The sequence below is a fragment of the Oncorhynchus clarkii genome, chromosome 12 (assembly GCF_045791955.1).
Source record: "Oncorhynchus clarkii lewisi isolate Uvic-CL-2024 chromosome 12, UVic_Ocla_1.0, whole genome shotgun sequence".
Lineage (NCBI taxonomy): Eukaryota > Metazoa > Chordata > Actinopteri > Salmoniformes > Salmonidae > Oncorhynchus > Oncorhynchus clarkii.
The window spans coordinates 88,005,496-88,026,276 of NC_092158.1; the positions used below are offsets into that span (position 1 = coordinate 88,005,496).

A 20,781-nucleotide genomic window follows, 5' to 3' on the forward strand; every position below is an offset into this window, starting at 1 on the left:
TATAGACATGTATACGCAGGGCCCAGCTGTAAAAGAGGTCTGTCTGTGTTCCTTGTTGAGATAAAGGAATAATAATCATAAAAGGTGCAGTTTTGCCACACGACACGACGCCACAGAGTTTTGTGGGAGACTGCAATTGGCATGTTGACTTCAGGAATGTCCACCAGAGCTGTTGTTAATTACTCTACCATAAACTGCCTCCAACGTAGTTTTAGAGAATTTGGCAGTGCGTCCAACCAGCCTCACAACCGCAGACCACGTCAATGGCATCGTGTGGGCGAGTGGTTTGCTGATGTCAACGTTGTGAACAGAGGTCCCCGTGGTGGCGGTGGGGTTATGGTATGGGCAGACATAAGCTACGGACAACGAACACAATTGCATTTTATCGATGGCACGTTGAATGCACAGAGACACCGTGACCACATCCTGAGGCCCATTGTCGTGCCAGTCAGCCTCCGCCATCACCTCATGTTTCAGCATGATAATGCACGGCCCCATGTCGCAAGGATCTGTACACAATTCCTGGAAGCGTAAACGGTCCCAGTTCTTCCATTGCCTGCATACTCACCAGGGTAACATACCCATTGAGCATGTTTGGGGTGTTCTGAATAGGCTTGTAGGACAGGATGTTCCAGTTCCAACCAATATCCAACATATTCGCACAACCATCGAAGAGGAGTGGGACAACATTTCACAGGCCACAATCAACAGCCTGATCAACTCTATTCAAATGAGATGTGTTGTGCTGCATGAGGCCAATGGTCTCACCAGATACTGACTGGTTTTCTGATCCATGCCCCTACTTTTTGTTCTGTGACCCAACAGATGCGTATCTGTCTGTATTCCCAGTCATGTAAAATCCATAGATTAAGGCCTAATTAATTTATTTCAATTGACTGATTTCCTTATATGAACAGTAACTCAGTAAAATCTTTGAAATTGTTGCATTTTGCATCACTAGGTTAATATATTTTTTTGGTATGGCTTATTGAGGCCTAATTATTGTAAACAGTAGCGGACTTAGGTATGGGTGACATGGGCAGCCGCCCAGGGCGGCATCTTGCAAAAAATGCTGAAAGGTGACATTTGCGTGATCGGTTTTCTATCGCTCATTTGCATGTCAAGTCAATGATATCATGTCACCGTGTGGGACTGTGGGTCAATTAACCTTGCCGGAGTGGGAGCCCTGGTTCTAGTTTGGGAGCTAGGCAGGCTACTGCCTGGGAAGGTCTCCCACTCAGAAGTACGAGATGGGGAGGGGGGTGGATGTAGGTTGACCTCTGGTCTCTCCACTGGAAGCCAGAGGTAGAGGGTGCCGGGCAATCTATCAAATAGAGCACCTCTAACTTTATACAGTACTAATGCAATTAATAAAATCCGTCACACTACGAAATGCTACCAAATAAACCACAATTTATAATACTGTGAATGTATAGTTTCACAGACATATTGTTGCATTTTTTCCCTAGTTTGTGCGAAATTAAGAATAATATAAAACCAGTCTGCACACCACCAAGGTGAATTGGTTTAGTCTTGACTCTTGGTTGACAGTGTTGGAGGATGGGTAATGTAGTCTTGACTCTTGGTTGACAGTGTTGGAGGATGCGTAATGTAGTCTTGACTCTTTGTTGACAGTGTTGGAGGATGGGTAATGTAGTCTTGACTCTTGGTTGACAGTGTTGGAGGATGGGTAATGTAGTCTTGACTCTTGGTTGACAGTGTTGGAGGATGGGTAATGTAGTCTTGACTCTTGGTTGACAGTGTTGGAGGATGGGTAATGTAGTCTTGACTCTTGGTTGACAGTGTTGGAGGATGGGTAATGTAGTCTTGACTCTTGGTTGACAGTGTTGGAGGATGGGTAATGTAGTCTTGACTCTTGGTTGACAGTGTTGGAGGATGCGTAATGTAGTCTTGACTCTTGGTTGACAGTGTTGGGGGATGGGTAATGTAGTCTTGACTCTTGGTTGACAGTGTTGGAGGATGGGTAATGTAGTCTTGACTCTTGGTTAACAGTGTTGGAGGATGGGTAATGTAGTCTTGACTCTTGGTTAACAGTGTTGGAGGATGGGTAATGTAGTCTTGACTCTTGGTTAACAGTGTTGGAGGATGGGTAATGTAGTCTTGACTCTTGGTTGACAGTGTTGGAGGATGGGTAATGTATTGATGCTCGAGTGCCAATTCAACACAAATGGACAAGAAAATGTCTAAGCCATCAGGGAAAAGTGGAAAGAGGAGAAACACGCTAAAGATAAAGGTATACAGCTACTTAAAAAAACGTCTATAGTATGCTGATATTTTGTAATATATGCAGTCTTTTGTGGTGTCTTACGCCTAGGGCGGCAGGTAGGCTCGTGGTTGGGCCAGTATCCGAAAAGTTGCTGGATCGAATCCCCTTGCAGACAAGGTAGTAAATGAATAGTGTAATAATTTGATTATATTTTTTATTTATATACTAACATTTGTTTCTATTTGACTTTGTTACTAATATATATTTTTTATATTCATATAGTTTTAAATGTTATGATTATTTATTTGTGTTGTTCCAAATGTCGGGGGGTTTCGCCCAGGGAAAACCATACAAGCTAGAACCGCAACTGATTGTACATTGCATCATCGAGGATAGGCAATGACAAATGTCATCTGATAATGTTAATATCATTATTTAGCCTAGACCTATTGCAACATATTGTGTAATAGGTTATGTTAATTTCCAAAATGGCCAATGATTGTTACATTATTCTAGATTTATTGCGGTCTGATATCCTGTAGAGCTGCAGGTGCAAACCAGAAACCCGGGCCGTTCTGTTCCCATGGAGACAAATTCGCAAGGGACCTCTGACGAGAAACTATACGTTAAACAGCCAACCGGGCTTTATATGGTAAACCTAATCTTGATAATTCTGTATTTATTATGAAGTAGTTTAGATTAAGTGAACACGAGTCCTGGGGATTACAATAATGACAAAGGGGGATTTTTGTTGACGGCTTGTCTGTAGGCAAACTGATTGGATAATATTGGTGCCGGAGAGATTTGTCCTATCCAGTGCTGTGACTGGGTTTGATGGCTTTCTGCCAGGCAGACCGGCAAATGAAAGTTGAGAACAAGAGAGGCGATTGAATCCTCCGGTGTTCTCCAGGATTTGGTTTGACAGCGTTTTTTGAAAGAACTGCGAGTGTACGCAACGCTACCTGATTGAGAGGCATATGTTTTCTGTCTGCACACACATCCTGTCGTACCGCGGGCGATTTAACGCGTTCTGTGTTGACGCCCCGACATGGACAACGAGAAAACATTGGTGTTGCCGCGCGATTTAGGGTAATTGTGAAATGTGATATAATCGTATTCATGGTAAATTAATTATGCTAACACCCACTGACTTCATCGACATGATAATGGTAAAATATCTCGCCGGGTTTTTGACGGGCTGACCAGGGACACTCCAGGTAGGAAAACCAACGGGATTTGTGTAGGATAGGTTACAGCCATTATGCATTTATTTTAAAATCAATGTGAGTGCCACATTACTTGTATTTAGATTGCTTATCTGTTCAAATCTATTTAAATGTACAATTGCATATGACTTTATTACAGCTATAGCAATAGACTGTGCATCCTTGTTATTATCCTATCTACCATGTATATGGTAGGTAGTCTTTGAGGCTAATTGGTGATTTAAAAAAAAATGTAATTATATTTATTTTTATTTCACCTTTATTTAGCCAGGTAGGCCAGTTGAGAATAAGTTCTCATTTACAACAGTGACCTGGCCAACATAAAGCAAAGCAGTGCGACACAAACAACAACATAGTTACCATTTTTCATGACGGCCATAAACAATAACAGGTAATGTTGCATAATTTTAGAAATGTCTGGAACTCACCTTTCTGAGAAAAAAATGTTTGAAATTGCTGAGGTGTGGAATTACATGGAATAAACAAACGTACAGTCAATAACACAATAGAAAGGCAATAAATAGGCCATAGTAGTGAAGTAATTACAATTTAGCAAATGAACACTGGAGTGATAGATGTGCAGATGATGATGTGCAGGTAGAGATACTGGTGCTGAAAAGTGAGTGGAGACAAAGAAAGGTGGATCTCTTATACACCCTTTATGCATTGGTAGAAAGGATCTGTCTAATAGCCTATTTTTGGGGTATTCATGGAGAACATTTACTCAAGTTGATCCATTTACAATATATCTTCAGCCAGTGAGGCTGCTTTGCTTTGTCCCTCTGCATCCATTATCAGTGGCTGTTTAGACACAGAGCCAATACCACAGCCAGCCAGGGCTGCTGCTGCCTCTGAGTAACTAACAACATCAGACCTCTCTCTCTCTCTCTCTCTCTCTCTCTCTCTACCTCTCTCTCTCTCATCCCACTCTCCTTCCCTCCATCTCATCTATCTCTCCTTCCCTCCCTGTCACCCTCCACACAGGAAGCTGATCTAGCAGAAGGCCCAGTCCACAGCCAGCTAGGCAGGATGACAGAGGGGGTGGAGTTGGAGGCCAGACAGAACCAGTCCCACAGGACCCAGAGGACCAGACAGAACCATAACCAGGGCGACACAGTCCTGCTGAGGAGGGGTAGTGGAGGAGAGGGCCCCCAGGGGCCTAAGGGACCCGAGGTTAGGGCAGAGGGGTCCAGGGGTTCCAAAGTTGGAGCAGAGGGGTCCAGTGGGTCAGAGGATGTGGTAGAGACACGGACGTCTCAGGACTGGACCGGGGTGAACCACAGTACTGTGAGGAGGAGCACAGACAGTGACTCAGAGGAGCAGGAGGAAAACGAGGAGGAGAATGGTTCCCTCCAACACCACCACCTTACTGGGTTACCACCCCACAATGGCCCAACTGGAGAACCAGGGGCTGGGCTGTCTGGGAACGGGTATGCCCAACAGGTGGCCCCGGATGGGGGCTGGGGCTGGGTAGTCCTGGTGGCTACTATCCTGGTCCTGGCTCTAACGCTGGCCTTCCCTTCCTGTATTGGCATCTTTTACACGGAGCTACAGGCTGAGTTCAGCTCCAGCAACACAGAGACGTCCTGGGTGCCTGCTATCATGACTGCTGTGCTGCACGCTGGTGGTGAGGATGCTTCTGTCATTGTACATTGAGGCATTGTTGCATGATTGAACACATACCATCTCTCTCTCTATCACCCTCTCTCTCTATCACCTTCTCTCTCTATCACCCTCTCTCAATTAAATTAAAAAAATATGGGTTGTATTTACAATGGTGTTTGTTCTTCACTGGTTGCCCTTTTCTTGTGGCAACAGGTCACAAATCTTGCTGCTGCTTCTCTCTCTCTCACCCTCTCTCACCCTCTCTCTCTCTCTCTCTCTCTCTCTCACCCTCTCTCTCTCTCACCCTCTCACCCTCTCTCACTCACACACCCACACACACACACACACACACTGGTGGTAGCGATGCTACCTGTCGTTGTCATTGTAGGATTGTACACATTTGTTGTCGTGTCTTTATTTGGCTGATTGAAGTACTTCCTATACATAACAGTCTGTTTCAATGAAACAGTACTACAGGTTAATGATTCACTGTGTGTTATCTTTCACCTCAATGTATGTTGACACAGAAATACACACACACACACACACTCGACACAAACCCACAGGACACACACACACACACTCGACACAAACCCACAGGACACACACAGATGAAGTGTTAGTCAGTTTTTCTGGCAGGCTGTAGATTTACAGTAAATGTGAGGGGTTAAGGTGAAGAGTTCTGGTAACTCTCTTTCCGTGACCCTGCGCCTGTGGGAACGGCCCAGGTTCAGATGTACCATACACACACTGGACACTAACTGGACACACAGGGGGAGTATAGGGTGTTTCCTTGCAGGCTGTGTGTTTAGAGTAAGGGTGAGAGGTTAGGCGAAGAGTTCTGGTAACAGTGCGGATGCTTTCTGTTCGGGCCCGGGTGTGTGCGTGTGTGTGAGAACGGACGGCCCAGGTTCAGACGTGCCGCGGTGTTTTTGTGTGTTGGGTTGTGTATGACTCAGCCTCTGTTTGTTATTACAGGGCGGTAGCTCAGGGCCAGACGGGCCAGACAGGACCAGTAGTCCATTGTTCTGGTGGCCCACTGTTTATTTATCTATCTCCCTCCCTGACCCTCCCTCCCTCTCATTCCTCCTCTTTCTATCACCCTGACCCTCCCCCCTCCCTCTCATTCCTCCTCTTTCTATCACCCTGACCCTCCTTCCCTCTCATTCCTCCTCTTTCTATCACCCTGACCCTCTCTCCCTCTCATTCCTCCTCTTTCTATCAACCTGACCCTCCCTCCCTCTCATTCCTCCTCTATCACCCTGACCCTCCCTCTCTCCCCTTCCTCCTCTTTCTATCAACCTGACCCTCCCTCCCTCTCATTCCTCCTCTTTCTATCACCCTGACCCTCCCTCCCTCCTCTTTCTATCACCCTGACCCTCCCTCCCTCTCATTCCTCCTCTTTCTATCACCCTGACCCTCCCTCCTGTTCCTCATCTTTCTCTTCCTGCTGAGGAGAACTAAAGCCAAGAGGAACATTAAATGGTGATTCACTGAAGTAATATGATAGTGGAAATCTCCACTTGATCCATCGATATTAGACCTCCAGTTGATCCATCGATATTAAACCTCCTGTTGATCCATCTATATTAAACCTCCTGTTGATCCATCTATATTAAACCTCCTGTTGATCCATCTATATTAAACCTCCTGTTGATCCATCTATATTAAACCTCCTGTTGATCCATCGATATTAAACCTCCTGTTGATCCATCGATATTAAACCTCCTGTTGATCCATCTATATTAAACCTCCTGTTGATCCATCGATATTAAACCTCCTGTTGATCCATCTATAATTAAACCTCCTGTTGATCCATCTATATTAAACCTCCTGTTGATCCATCTATATTAAACCTCCAGTTGATCCATCGATATTAAACCTCCTGTTGATCCATCGATATTAAACCTCCTGTTGATCCATCGATATTAAACCTCCTGTTGATCCATCGATATTAAATCTCCACTTGATCCATCGATATTAAACCTCCTGTTGATCCATCGATATTAAACCTCCAGTTGATCCATCTATATTAAACCTCCTGTTGATCCATCTATATTAAACCTCCAGTTGATCCATCTATATTAAACCTCCTGTTGATCCATCGATATTAAACCTCCTGTTGATCCATCGATATTAAACCTCCAGTTGATCCATCGATATTAAACCTCCAGTTGATCCATCGATATTAAACCTCCAGTTGATCCATCTATATTAAACCTCCTGTTGATCCATCGATATTAAACCTCCTGTTGATCCATCTATATTAGACCTCCTGTTGATCCATCGATATTAAACCTCCTGTTGATCCATCTATATTAAACCTCCAGTTGATCCATCTATATTAAACCTCCAGTTGATCCATCTATATTAAACCTCCAGTTGATGCATCGATATTAAACCTGCTGTTGATCCATCGATATTAAACCTCCAGTTGATCCATCGATATTAAACCTCCTGTTGATCCATCTATATTAAACCTCCTGTTGATCCATTGATATTAAACCTCCTGTTGATCCATCGATATTAAACCTCCTGTTGATCCATCGATATTAAACCTCCTGTTGATCCATCGATATTAAACCTCCTGTTGATCCATCGATATTAAACCTCCTGTTGATCCATCGATATTAAATCTCCACTTGATCCATCTATATTAAACCTCCTGTTGATCCATCGATATTAAACCTCCTGTTGATCCATCGATATTAAACCTCCAGTTGATCCATCGATATTAAACCTCCAGTTGATCCATCTATATTAAACCTCCAGTTGATCCATCTATATTAAACCTCCTGTTGATCCATCGATATTAAACCTCCAGTTGATCCATCTATATTAAACCTCCTGTTGATCCATCTATATTAAACCTCCTGTTGATCCATCGATATTAAACCTCCTGTTGATCCATCGATATTAAACCTCCTGTTGATCCATCGATATTAAACCTCCTGTTGATCCATCGATATTAAACCTCCTGTTGATCCATCGATATTAAACCTCCTGTTGATCCATCGATATTAAACCTCCTGTTGATCCATCTATATTAAACCTCCTGTTGATCCATCTATATTAAACCTCCTGTTGATCCATCTATATTAAACCTCCAGTTGATCCATCGATATTAAACCTCCTGTTGATCCATCGATATTAAACCTCCTGTTGATCCATCGATATTAAACCTCCAGTTGATCCATCGATATTAAACCTCCAGTTGATCCATCGATATTAAACCTCCAGTTGATCCATCTATATTAAACCTCCTGTTGATCCATCGATATTAAACCTCCTGTTGATCCATCGATATTAAACCTCCAGTTGATCCATCTATATTAGACCTCCTGTTGATCCATCAATATTAAACCTCCTGTTGATCCATCTATATTAAACCTCCAGTTGATCCATCTATATTAAACCTCCAGTTGATCCATCTATATTAAACCTCCAGTTGATGCATCGATATTAAACCTCCTGTTGATCCATCGATATTAAACCTCCAGTTGATCCATCGATATTAAACCTCCTGTTGATCCATCTATATTAAACCTCCTGTTGATCCATCGATATTAAACCTCCTGTTGATCCATCGATATTAAACCTCCTGTTGATCCATCGATATTAAACCTCCTGTTGATCCATCGATATTAAACCTCCTGTTGATCCATCGATATTAAACCTCCTGTTGATCCATCGATATTAAATCTCCACTTGATCCATCTATATTAAACCTCCTGTTGATCCATCGATATTAAACCTCCTGTTGATCCATCGATATTAAACCTCCAGTTGATCCATCGATATTAAACCTCCAGTTGATCCATCTATATTAAACCTCCAGTTGATCCATCTATATTAAACCTCCTGTTGATCCATCGATATTAAACCTCCTGTTGATCCATCTATATTAGACCTCCTGTTGATCCATCGATATTAAACCTCCTGTTGATCCATCTATATTAAACCTCCACTTGATCCATCTATATTAAACCTCCAGTTGATGCATCGATATTAAACCTCCTGTTGATCCATCGATATTAAACCTCCAGTTGATCCATCGATATTAAACCTCCAGTTGATCCATCTATATTAAACCTCCAGTTGATCCATCTATATTAAACCTCCTGTTGATCCATCGATATTAAACCTCCAGTTGATCCATCTATATTAGACCTCCTGTTGATCCATCGATATTAAACCTCCTGTTGATCCATCTATATTAAACCTCCATTTGATCCATCTATATTAAACCTCCAGTTGATGCATCGATATTAAACCTCCTGTTGATCCATCGATATTAAACCTCCAGTTGATCCATCGATATTAAACCTCCTGTTGATCCATCGATATTAAACCTCCAGTTGATCCATCTATATTAAACCTCCAGTTGATCCATCTATATTAAACCTCCAGTTGATCCATTGATATTAGACCTCCTGTTGATCCATCTATATTAAACCTCCAGTTGATCCATCTATATTAAACCTCCAGTTGATCCATCTATATTAAACCTCCAGTTGATCCATCTATATTAAACCTCCAGTTGATCCATCTATATTAAACCTCCAGTTGATCCATCGATATTAGACCTCCTGTTGATCCATCGATATTAAACCTCCTGTTGATCCATCTATATTAAACCTCCTGTTGATCCATCTATATTAGACCTCCAGTTGATCCATCTATATTAAACCTCCAGTTGATCCATCTATATTAAACCTACACTTGATCCATCTATATTAAACCTCCAGTTGATCCATCTATATTAAACCTCCTGTTGATCCATCGATATTAAACCTCCTGTTCCATCTATATTAAACCTCAAATCAAATCAAATTTATTTATATAGCCCTTCGTACATCAGCTGATATCTCAAAGTGCTGTACAGAAACCCAGCCTAAAACCCCAAACAGCAAGCAATGCAGGTGTAGAAGCACGGTGGCTAGGAAAAACTCCCTAGAAAGGCCAAAACCTAGGAAGAAACCTAGAGAGGAACCAGGCTATGTGGGGTGGCCAGTCCTCTTCTGGCTGTGCCGGGTGGAGATTATAACAAGTTTATTTATTATAACCTCCAGTTGATCCATCTATATTAAACCTCCTGTTCCATCTATATTAAACCTCCAGTTGATCCATCGATATTAAACCTCCTGTTGATCCATCTATATTAAACCTCCTGTTCCATCTATATTAAACCTCCTGTTGATCCATCTATATTAAACCTCCAGTTGATCCATCTATATTAAACCTCCAGTTGATCCATCTATATTAAACCTCCAGTTGATCCATCTATATTAAACCTCCAGTTGATCCATCTATATTAAACCTCCTGTTGATCCATCTATATTAAACCTCCAGTTGATCCATCTATATTAAACCTCCAGTTGATCCATCTATATTAAACCTCCACTTGATCCATCAATATTAAACCTCCTGTTGATCCATCTATATTAAACCTCCTGTTGATCCATCTATATTAAACCTCCTGTTGATCCATCTATATTAAACCTCCACTTGATCCATCTATATTAATCCTCCAGTTGATCCATCTATAGTAAACCTCCTGTTGATCCATCTATATTAAACCTCCAGTTGATCCATCTATATTAAACCTCCAGTTGATCCATCTATATTAAACCTCCAGTTGATCCATCTATATTAAACCTCCAGTTGATCCATCTATATTAAACCTCCAGTTGATCCATCTATATTAAACCTCCAGTTGATCCATCGATATTAGACCTCCTGTTGATCCATCGATATTAAACCTCCTGTTGATCCATCTATATTAAACCTCCTGTTGATCCATCTATATTAGACCTCCAGTTGATCCATCTATATTAAACCTCCAGTTGATCCATCTATATTAAACCTACACTTGATCCATCTATATTAAACCTCCTGTTGATCCATCTATATTAAACCTCCTGTTGATCCATCGATATTAAACCTCCTGTTCCATCTATATTAAACCTCCTGTTGATCCATCGATATTAAACCTCCTGTTGATCCATCGATATTAAACCTCCTGTTGATCCATCTATATTAAACCTCCAGTTGATCCATCTATATTAAACCTCCTGTTGATCCATCGATATTAAACCTCCTGTTGATCCATCGATATTAAACCTCCTGTTGATCCATCTATATTAAACCTCCAGTTGATCCATCGATATTAAACCTCCTGTTGATCCATCGATATTAAACCTCCAGTTGATCCATCGATATTAAACCTCCTGTTGATCCATCTATATTAAACCTCCTGTTGATCCATCGATATTAAACCTCCTGTTGATCCATCTATATTAAACCTCCAGTTGATCCATCTATATTAAACCTCCAGTTGATCCATCGATATTAAACCTCCTGTTGATCCATCTATATTAAACCTCCTGTTGATCCATCGATATTAAACCTCCTGTTGATCCATCGATATTAAACCTCCTGTTGATCCATCGATATTAAACCTCCAGTTGATCCAATGTCATGACTGTAGATTCTGAATTCGTGTAATTATTGTTGCGTAATGTCAGTGTTCTTCATTTCTAGTTGTCAAAGGTTAAATAGGTGTGTGGTCTGGTGTGGCTCAGTTGGTAGAGCATGGTGCTTGCAACTCCAGGGTTGTAGGTTTGATTCCCACGGGGGACCAGTATGAAAATATATGCTCTCACTACTGTAAGTTGCTCTGGATAAGAGTGTCTGCTAAATGAGTCAATTGTAAGTATGTGTTCTTGGCTAGCAGTGCTTTTAGTCAACAACTGATGAGAACCAGCATCATGTGTCATATTGGGAAAATGAATGTAGTGCCTGTGTGGCAAACTGGAGATTTTTCTCTCTCAGTTGGACCAAGATAGTATGATTTTTAAGGCTGCAACGATTTTCCAGTGGACAGGATTTGGTTTTAACCAAATTAATCTGGAGGACACTGAGGGAGAGATGAAAGGGAGGGATGGTTGTAGGGACAGAGGGAGAGATGGAAGGAGAGACGGAAATGGAGGGAAAAATAGATGGAGAGATAGTTTCAGAAATAGTCTCGGAAGTCCCAGACCTAGGGCCAAAGCGTATGTCAGAACACTGTTCATGTGGGAGGCAACCCATCTGCCTAGGGAGACTAAGAAAGAGCTGGAGGGGGGGATAGGGTTCACCAAGGACTGAGGAACATTCTTAGAGACCAGACTAGACCACATGACTGGAGCAGACATTATCATGACAGAGACCAGACTAGACCACATGACTGGAGCAGACATTATCATGACAAGAGCACAGATGAGACGGCACAAAGAATGGACTCATTATTCCCACATCAAAGACAGTACCAAGAGTTCTCAGTTCTTAGTACTCTGAATCTCATGTTCGTTTGAATCAATTAGCCTGATAGGTACTCCTGTTAGCTTTGGTCTGTCTTGGAGAGTTGGATTGAAGAGCTGGAAGATGATCATTCAGATCATGTGTTTCTGATCACATTATTGTAAGAGCCTGTACACTTAGACACCTGTCCCTGTCTGGGTAAACTCATGACCTATTCCCAGGCTAATTGTGGTTAGCACATGCACATAAGCCTGTAACACCAACTAACAAGTCTGGCCGACTGGGGAGTGAACTGATTTGTAGTTATATAGTTTGAAGCTGTGGTCCACCAGACGCTCCCGGCATGGGGAGGTAGTGTCTGCTGAACGACGTTTCAGAGTGGGTTTCAGCAGCTGTGTTTTAGTGGAAACGAACAGCGTCCTGTCCTCTATTTGCAGACTATTGTTCCATGTTCAGGGATAATGCATTGATGATGCTAATTATTGTGATCTGATATGCTAATCAGTCCATTGTATGCTTTTGGGGAGTGTGTGGTGTGTTAATGTGTGTATTGTGATTGAACATTGTTTTCTTGTCTCTCCACTCTCCAGGTGTGTGTGTGTGTGTGTGTGTGTATTGTGATTGAACATTGTTTTCCTGTGTGTGTGTGTGTGTATGTGTGTATGTGTGTGTGTGTGTGTGTGTGTGTGTGTGTGTGTGTGTGTGTGTGTGTGTGTTGTGATTGAACGTTGTTTTCCTGTCTCTCCAGGTCCACTATGCAGTGTGCTCGTGGAACGCTTTGGTTGCCGGGTAACGGTGATGGTGGGAGGGGTTCTGAGTGGACTAGGCATGGTGGTCAGTGCCCTGGTCAGAACCATCACAGAACTCTACATCACCAGCATCATCGCAGGTCAGAGGGTACACACACACACACACACTATAACCCCCCAATATAAGATGTCTCCTTCTTTCTATGGGGCATTATGAGTCATCCTCATCAGTTCCTCTGTCCTCCTCATACAGGGTTGGGGTTCTGCCTGTCCTTCCAGCCCTCTGTGACCATGATGGGCCACTACTTTTTGAGGCGGCGGGCATTTGCCAACGCCATGTCGTCCACCGGCACGGCCCTGGGCCTCAGCACCTTACCCCTGCTGGCCAACTTCCTGCTGGGCCAGTTTGGCTGGAGAGGCAGCTTCCTGGTCCTGGGAGGGCTGCTGCTGAACTGCTGCGTGTGTGGGGCTGTCATGAGGCCCCTGGGGGCCAAACACAGTGGAGCCCAGAGGACACTCACTAACAAGGCTGCCCAGGGGCTCAGCAAGCAACCAATCAAAGGTCCTCTCCAACAGGAGAAGGAGGGAATTAAGACAAGACTTAGGACAGCGTTCAGTGACCTTGTCGTGTTCCTACGGAGACACATGGCCTTTGACCTGTTGGTCAGTAACCCTCGTTACCGTGCCTACGCCCTGGGAGTGACGTGGATGATGTTGGGGTTTGTAGTTCCCCTGGTCTACCTGGTGCCCTATGCTACAGCCAATGGTATGGAACAGGACCGAGCCGCGCTACTGATGGCCGTACTGGGCCTGGTTAACATTGCTGTGAGACCCGTGGCGGCTGTCTTCTTCGGCCTGCCGCGCTTCAGGTACTGTAGCCTGGATGTTAGAGGTTAGGAGTGGGTCAGCAACTGGACCCGAGGGTTGCTGGTTCGAATCCCAAGCAAGAAAACATTTAATAGAAAATGATGTGATCTGAAAACTAATATGGATAATAAATTGGTTCTCTTCCTCCTCCTCCTCCTCTCAGGGGCAGTGGCTGTTTTGTGTATGTGTTTGCGGTAGCCCTCCTGGTCAACGGGCTGAGTAACAGTATCTGTGGTGCGGCCGCCACCTTCCCCGTGCTCCTGATCTACGTGGTCATCTTTGGTCTGTCCATGTCTGTGATTGGCTCTCTGCTCTTCACGGTGCTGATGGAGACGGTGGAGATGAGCCGGTTCCCCTCTGCCCTGGGTCTCATCAGTATGTTAGAGAGTGGAACACTGCTGATTGGACCGCCGCTCGCAGGTACTGTGTGTGCCGCTCCTGTCAGGATTGTACCGCTACACATTATGCCATGGGGGGGGCAATAGAGGGCTGTGGTACGCCACTGTGGGGGCTATAGGGGGGTGTGGTACACCACTGTGTGGGCTATGGGGGGGTGTGGTACCCCACTATAGGGGGGTGTGGTACACCACTGTGGGGGCTATAGGGGGGTGTGGGGGGTTGGGGGCTATAGGGGGGGGGGGGGGGGCTATAGGAGGGGGTGGGGGGTTGTGGGGGCTATAGGGGGGGTGTGGTACGCCACTGGGGGCTATAGGGGGGTGTGGTACGCCACTGTGGGGGCTATAGGGGGGTGTGGTACACCACTGTGGGGGCTATAGGGGGGTGTGGTACGCCACTGTGGGGGCTATGCCATCAGACAAAGATAAACATTTTCAGGTTTACAGCTCATTTTCTTGAATTATGTATATATTCTTTACATGGCTTATGACATGTTCATATGCTATCTGGGGAGTGGGGGGTGGGGGGCTATAGGGGGGTGTGGTACACCACTGTGGGGGCTATAGGGGGGTGTGGTACACCACTGTGGGGGCTATAGGGGGGAGTGGGGGGTTGGGGGCTATAGGGGGGGGTGGGGGGCTATGGGGTGGGGTGGGGGGTTGGGGGCTATAGGGGGGAGTGGGGGGTTGTGGGGGCTATAGGGAGGAGTGGGGGGTTGGGGGCTATAGGGGGGGTGGGGGGCTATAGGGGGGAGTGGGGGGTTGTGGGGGCTATAGGGAGGAGTGGGGGGTTGGGGGCTATAGGGGGGGTGGGGGGCTATAGGGGGGAGTGGGGGGTTGTGGGGGAGTGGGGGGTTGTGGGGGCTATAGGGGGGTGTGGTACACCACTGTGGGGGCTATAGGGGGGTGTGGTACACCACTGTGGGGGCTATAGGGGGGTGTGGTAGGCCACTGTGGGGGCTATCTGGGGAGTGGGGGGTTGTGGGGGGTGTGGTACGCCACTGTGGGGGCAATAGGGGCGTGTGGTACACCACTGTGGGGCTATAGGGGTGTGTGGTACACCACTGTGGGGGCTATAGGGGGGTGTGGGACACCACTGTGGGGACTATAGGGGGGTGTGGTACGCCACTGTGGGGGCTATAGGGGGGTGTGGTACGCCACTGTGGGGGCTATGCCATCAGACAAAGATAAAAATTTTCAGGTTTACAGCTCATTTTCTTGAATTATGTATATATTCTTTACATGGCTTATGACATGTTCATATGCTATCTGGGGAGTGGGGGGTGGGGGGCTATAGGGGGGTGTGGTACACCACTGTGGGGGCTATAGGGGGGAGTGGGGGGTTGGGGGCTATAGGGGGGGGGGGGGGGGGGGCTATAGGGGGGAGTGGGGGGTTGTGGGGGCTATAGGGAGGAGTGGGGGGTTGGGGGCTATAGGGGGGGTGGGGGGCTATAGGGGGGAGTGGGGGGTTGTGGGGGCTATAGGGGGGAGTGGGGGGTTGTGGGGCTATAGGGGGGTGTGGTACGCCACTGTGGGGGCAATTGGGGCGTGTGGTACACCACTGTGGGGCTATAGGGGTGTGTGGTACACCACTGTGGGGGCTATAGGGGGGTGTGGTACACCACTGTGGGGGCTATAGGGGGGTGTGGTACGCCACTGTGGGGGCTATAGGGGGGTGTGGTACGCCACTGTGGGGCTATAGGGGGGTGTGGTACGCCAAAAGTAATAAAGTGTTTGGGACAGTATGGTCTTCTAGTCTATGGCATCTGTTCAAGTCCTATGTGTGGATTATTTGTCTGTGGTACCGAATCAATGACTTCCCCTACTACATGTTATCTACAGTCATTGTTGGTCAGCAGGTGGTCAGCACAACAACAGGTGTGGTGGACACAGTGACTCATATAGACATACATGTTAAGGTTCTTGTCAAGTTATGCCCAGTATAAACCTGTTATGTTATATGAGGACTGGGGAGGGTATGAGTTATGCCCAGTATAAACCTGTTATATGAGGACTGGGGAGGGTATGAGTTATGCCCAGTATAAACCTGTTATGTTATGTGAGGACTGGGGAGGGTATGAGTTAAGCCCAGTATAAACCCATTATGTTATATGAGGACTGGGGAGGGTATGAGTTATGCCCAGTATAAACCTGTTATATGAGGACTGGGGAGGGTATGAGTTATGCCCAGTATCAACCTGTTATGTGAGGACTGGGGAGGGTATGAGTTAAGCCCAGTATAAGCCTGTTATGTGAGGACTGGGGAGGGTATGAGTTAAGCCCAGTATAAACCCGTTATGTTATATGAGGACTGGGGAGGGTATGAGTTATGCCCAGTATAAACCTGTTATATGAGGACTGGGGAGGGTATGAGTTATGCCCAGTATAAACCTGTTATATGAGGACTGGGGAGGGTATGAGTAATGCCCAGTATAAACCTGTTATATGAGGACTGGGGAGGGTATGAGTTATGCCCAGTATAAACCTGTTATATGAGGACTGGGGAGGGTATGAGTTATGCCCAGTATAAACCTGTTATATGAGGACTGGAGAGGGTATGAGTTATGCCCAGTATAAACCTGGTATGTGAGGACTGGGGAGGGTATGAGTTATGCCAAGTATTAACCTGTTATGTGAGGACTGGGGAGGGTATAAACCTGTTATGTGAGGACTGGGGAGGGTATGAGTTATGCCCAGTATAAACCTGGTATGTGAGGACTGGGGAGGGTATGAGTTAAGCCCAGTATAAACCTGTTATATGAGGACTGGGGAGGGTATGAGTTATGCCAAGTATTAACCTGTTATGTTAGGACTGGGGAGGGTATAAACCTGTTATGTGAGGACTGGGGAGGGTATGAGTTATGCCCAGTAATAACCTGTTATATGAGGACTGGGGAGGGTATGAGTTATGCCCAGTATTAACCTGTTATATGAGGACTGGGGAGGGTATGAGTTATGCCCAGTAATAACCTGTTATGTTATGTGAGGACTGGGGAGGGTATGAGTTAAGCCCAGTATAAACCTGGTATATGAGGACTGGGGAGGGTATGAGTTATGCCCAGTATTAACCTATTATATGAGGACTGGGGAGGGTATAAACCTGTTATGTGAGGACTGGGGAGGGTATGAGTTATGCCCAGTATAAACCTGGTATATGAGGACTGAGGAGGGTATGAGTTATGCCCAGTATAAACCTGGTATATGAGGACTGGGGAGGGTATGAGTTATGCCCAGTATAAACCTGTTATATGAGGACTGGGGAGGGTATAAACCTGTTATGTGAGGACTGGGGAGGGTATGAGTTGTGCCCAGTATAAACCTGGTATGTGAGGACTGGGGAGGGTATGAGTTAAGCCCAGTATTAACCTGTTATGTGAGGACTGGGGAGGGTATAAACCTGTTATGTGAGGACTGGGGAGGGTATGAGTTATGCCCAGTATAAACCTGGTATATGAGGACTGGGGAGGGTATGAGTTATGCCCAGTATAAACCTGTTATATGAGGACTGGGGAGGGTATGAGTTATGCCCAGTATAAACCTGTTATATGAGGACTGGGGAGGGTATAAACCTGTTATGTGAGGACTGGGGAGGGTATGAGTTATGCCCAGTATAAACCTGGTATGTGAGGACTGGGGAGGGTATAAACCTGTTATATGAGGACTGGGGAGGGTATGAGTTATGCCCAGTAATAACCTGTTATGTGAGGACTGGGGAGACTATGAGTTTTGTCACACGGGGAAATGGAATGTTCTTTCTGCTGGATTCCCATGTCTAGCTCGGGATGTGAACGGGTCATGTGCTCTGGTTTCCACAATGTGCGTGTGTGTCTGTGTGTGCGTGGGAGTATGTTTGCGCGTGTGTCTGTGCGTGCGTGCGTGCGTGCGTCAGGCGGGTAGGAAGGTCTGGGTCGACAGGGAACGGCTCTGGGGCAGGCTGACTGGAGGAGGGCGTGGCCTAGTGTTCCCCTGCTGAGCTCCTAAGGTGGTCTCTGGTTTCCAGCGCCATGGCAACTCTAATGTCAACGCCTGGTAGTAGCCGACTAGCCCTGTGCTCAGTGGGTCCTGGCAGAGCTGTACTGAACTAGCATCCAGTACAGAGGAATGTGTTATGAGGACACACACCGACACGCTTAAATATATATATATATATAGCTGTTCTTTCACTGTCGTAGCACCACGTGTGGTTGTTGATACAAGCCTTCTAGGAAATGCTTTTATGTCCTGCTTATGAACTGTTTTGTGTGGTTATGAACGTGCCATGACATGGTAATGTAGGTACCCTTCAAATGAAGTGTTCCCCAAGTCTTTCCTAACGCTGTGCCTGTTGCCATGTCCCTCTCTTCCAGGCATGTTGGTGGACAGTACAGGACACTACTCTTATGTGTTCTATGCCTGCAGTGTGACTGTCTCCTCCTCTGGCCTCTTCCTCATCGCATCGTTCTACTATCTGGACAGACAGAAGAAAAGGGAAGAGAAGAAGAGAGCAGGTCCTGCTGCTGCTGCGTACCAACAGAAGCCTGCTATCAGCCTAGTCCCTGACTGCCAGTACAGCCATGTTCCTTCTACACAGGGAGGGAAGCCTGCTATCAGCCTAGTCCCTGACTGCCAGTACAGCCATGTTCCTTCTACACAGGGAGGGAAGCCTGCTATCAGCCTAGTCCCTGACTGCCAGTACAGCCATGTTCCTTCTACACAGGGAGGGAAGCCTGCTATCAGCCTAGTCCCTGACTGCCAGTACAACCATGTTCCTTCTACACAGAGAGGGAAGCCTGCTATCAGCCTAGTCCCTGACTGCCAGTACAGCCATGTTCCTTCTACACAGGGAGGGAGATCAGCGGACACTGTTTGTGTCAGCAACGTGTGACTTACTAATATGCACGTGTGTAACCCAGTAAGACAAACTGTCTACCTGCCTGCCTTAGAATTACATCTAGAATGAGAATGAAATAAGGAGGTAGCCTTCCATGAGCCTTGGCCTGTAGGAGCTGCAGCATATCACAGGAACTGCTCACTGTGTAACGCCTCACTATGATGAATCAATGAAGGATCTCTGTGGTGTCTGCTGTCTTCAGAGGGAAGAACTGGGAGGTTACACATACACTACTGTTATCATCACTGTGATTCCTATGTATGTACGTATGTACGTACACAGGCATTCACAACACAGGGTTTGCACACAGATTTAGTCTGGATTTGGAAGTCTCTCTCTCTCTCTCTCTCTCTCTCTCTCTCTCTCTCTCTCTCTCTCTCTCTCTCTCTCTCTCTCTCTCTCGTTTTCATCAACAGACACATGAGGCTGAATGACACAACATCCCTGTTTCATTCAGACCCACTAGTAGACGCTACAGTAGGACTGTCTAACATACGGCCCACTAGTAGACGCTACAGTAGAACTGTCTAACATACGGCCCACTAGTAGAGGCTACAGTAGGACTGTCTAACATACGGCCCACTAGTAGACGCTACAGTAGGACTGTATAACATACGGCCCACTAGTAGACGCTACAGTAGAACTGTCTAACATACGGCCCACTAGTAGACGCTACAGTAGGACTGTATAACATACGGCCCCCACTAGTAGACGCTACAGTAGGACTGTATAACATACGGTCCACTAGTAGACGCTACAGTACTAACAACAATCTCAATCGACATTTAAATTATTAAAACCAACCCATAACTATTTAGAAATTATAATGGACCTAAATGTAGTCTCTTCACTCTGTCCAGCTAGCTAACAGTCATCATAATGAAAGCAACATTTATAGTCTCTTCACTCTGTCCAGCTAGCTAACAGTCATCATAATGAAAGCTACATTTATAGTATCTTCACTCTGTCCAGCTAGCTAACAGTCATCATAATGAAAGCAACATTTATAGTCTCTTCACTCTGTCCAGCTAGCTAACAGTCATCATAATGAAAGCTACATTTATAGTCTCTTCACTCTGTCCAGCTAGCTAACAGTCATCATAATGAAAGCTACATTTATAGTCTCTTCACTCTGTCCAGCTAGCTAACAGTCATCATAATGAAAGCTACATTTATAGTTTCTTCACTCTGTCCAGCTAGCTAACAGTCATCATAATGAAAGCTACATTTATAGTTTCTTCACTCTGTCCAGCTAGCTAACAGTCATCATAATGAAAGCTACATTTATAGTTTCTTCACTCTGTCCAGCTAGCTAACAGTCATCATAATGAAAGCAACATTTATAGTCTCTTCACTCTGTCCAGCTAGCTAACAGTCATCATAATGAAAGCTACATTTATAGTTTCTTCACTCTGTCCAGCTAGCTAACAGTCATCATAATGAAAGCTACATTTATAGTCTCTTCACTCTGTCCAGCTAGCTAACAGTCATCATAATGAAAGCTACATTTATAGTCTCTTCACTCTGTCCAGCTAGCTAA

The 20,781-nt window shown here is 45.3% G+C and overlaps 1 protein-coding gene across 2 annotated transcripts; it reads left to right on the forward strand.

Moving 5' to 3' along the window:
* The first annotated feature begins 2,728 nt into the window (after positions 1-2,728).
* On the forward strand, positions 2,729-19,595 carry LOC139421588 (monocarboxylate transporter 6-like). 2 transcript variants are annotated; one of them, XM_071172632.1, is made up of 6 exons: positions 2,729-2,879; positions 4,438-5,080; positions 13,109-13,249; positions 13,363-13,978; positions 14,140-14,396; positions 18,718-19,595. In XM_071172632.1, exons 1-6 carry the CDS (start codon positions 2,811-2,813, stop codon positions 19,233-19,235), a joined length of 2,244 nt encoding a protein of 747 aa, XP_071028733.1. In that variant the 5' UTR covers positions 2,729-2,810; the 3' UTR covers positions 19,236-19,595. The 2 variants fall into 2 exon arrangements, with proteins under 2 accessions (XP_071028733.1, XP_071028734.1); XM_071172633.1 differs by lacking the exon at positions 2,729-2,879 and adding an exon at positions 3,283-3,444.
* The last annotated feature ends 1,186 nt before the right edge of the window (positions 19,596-20,781 follow it).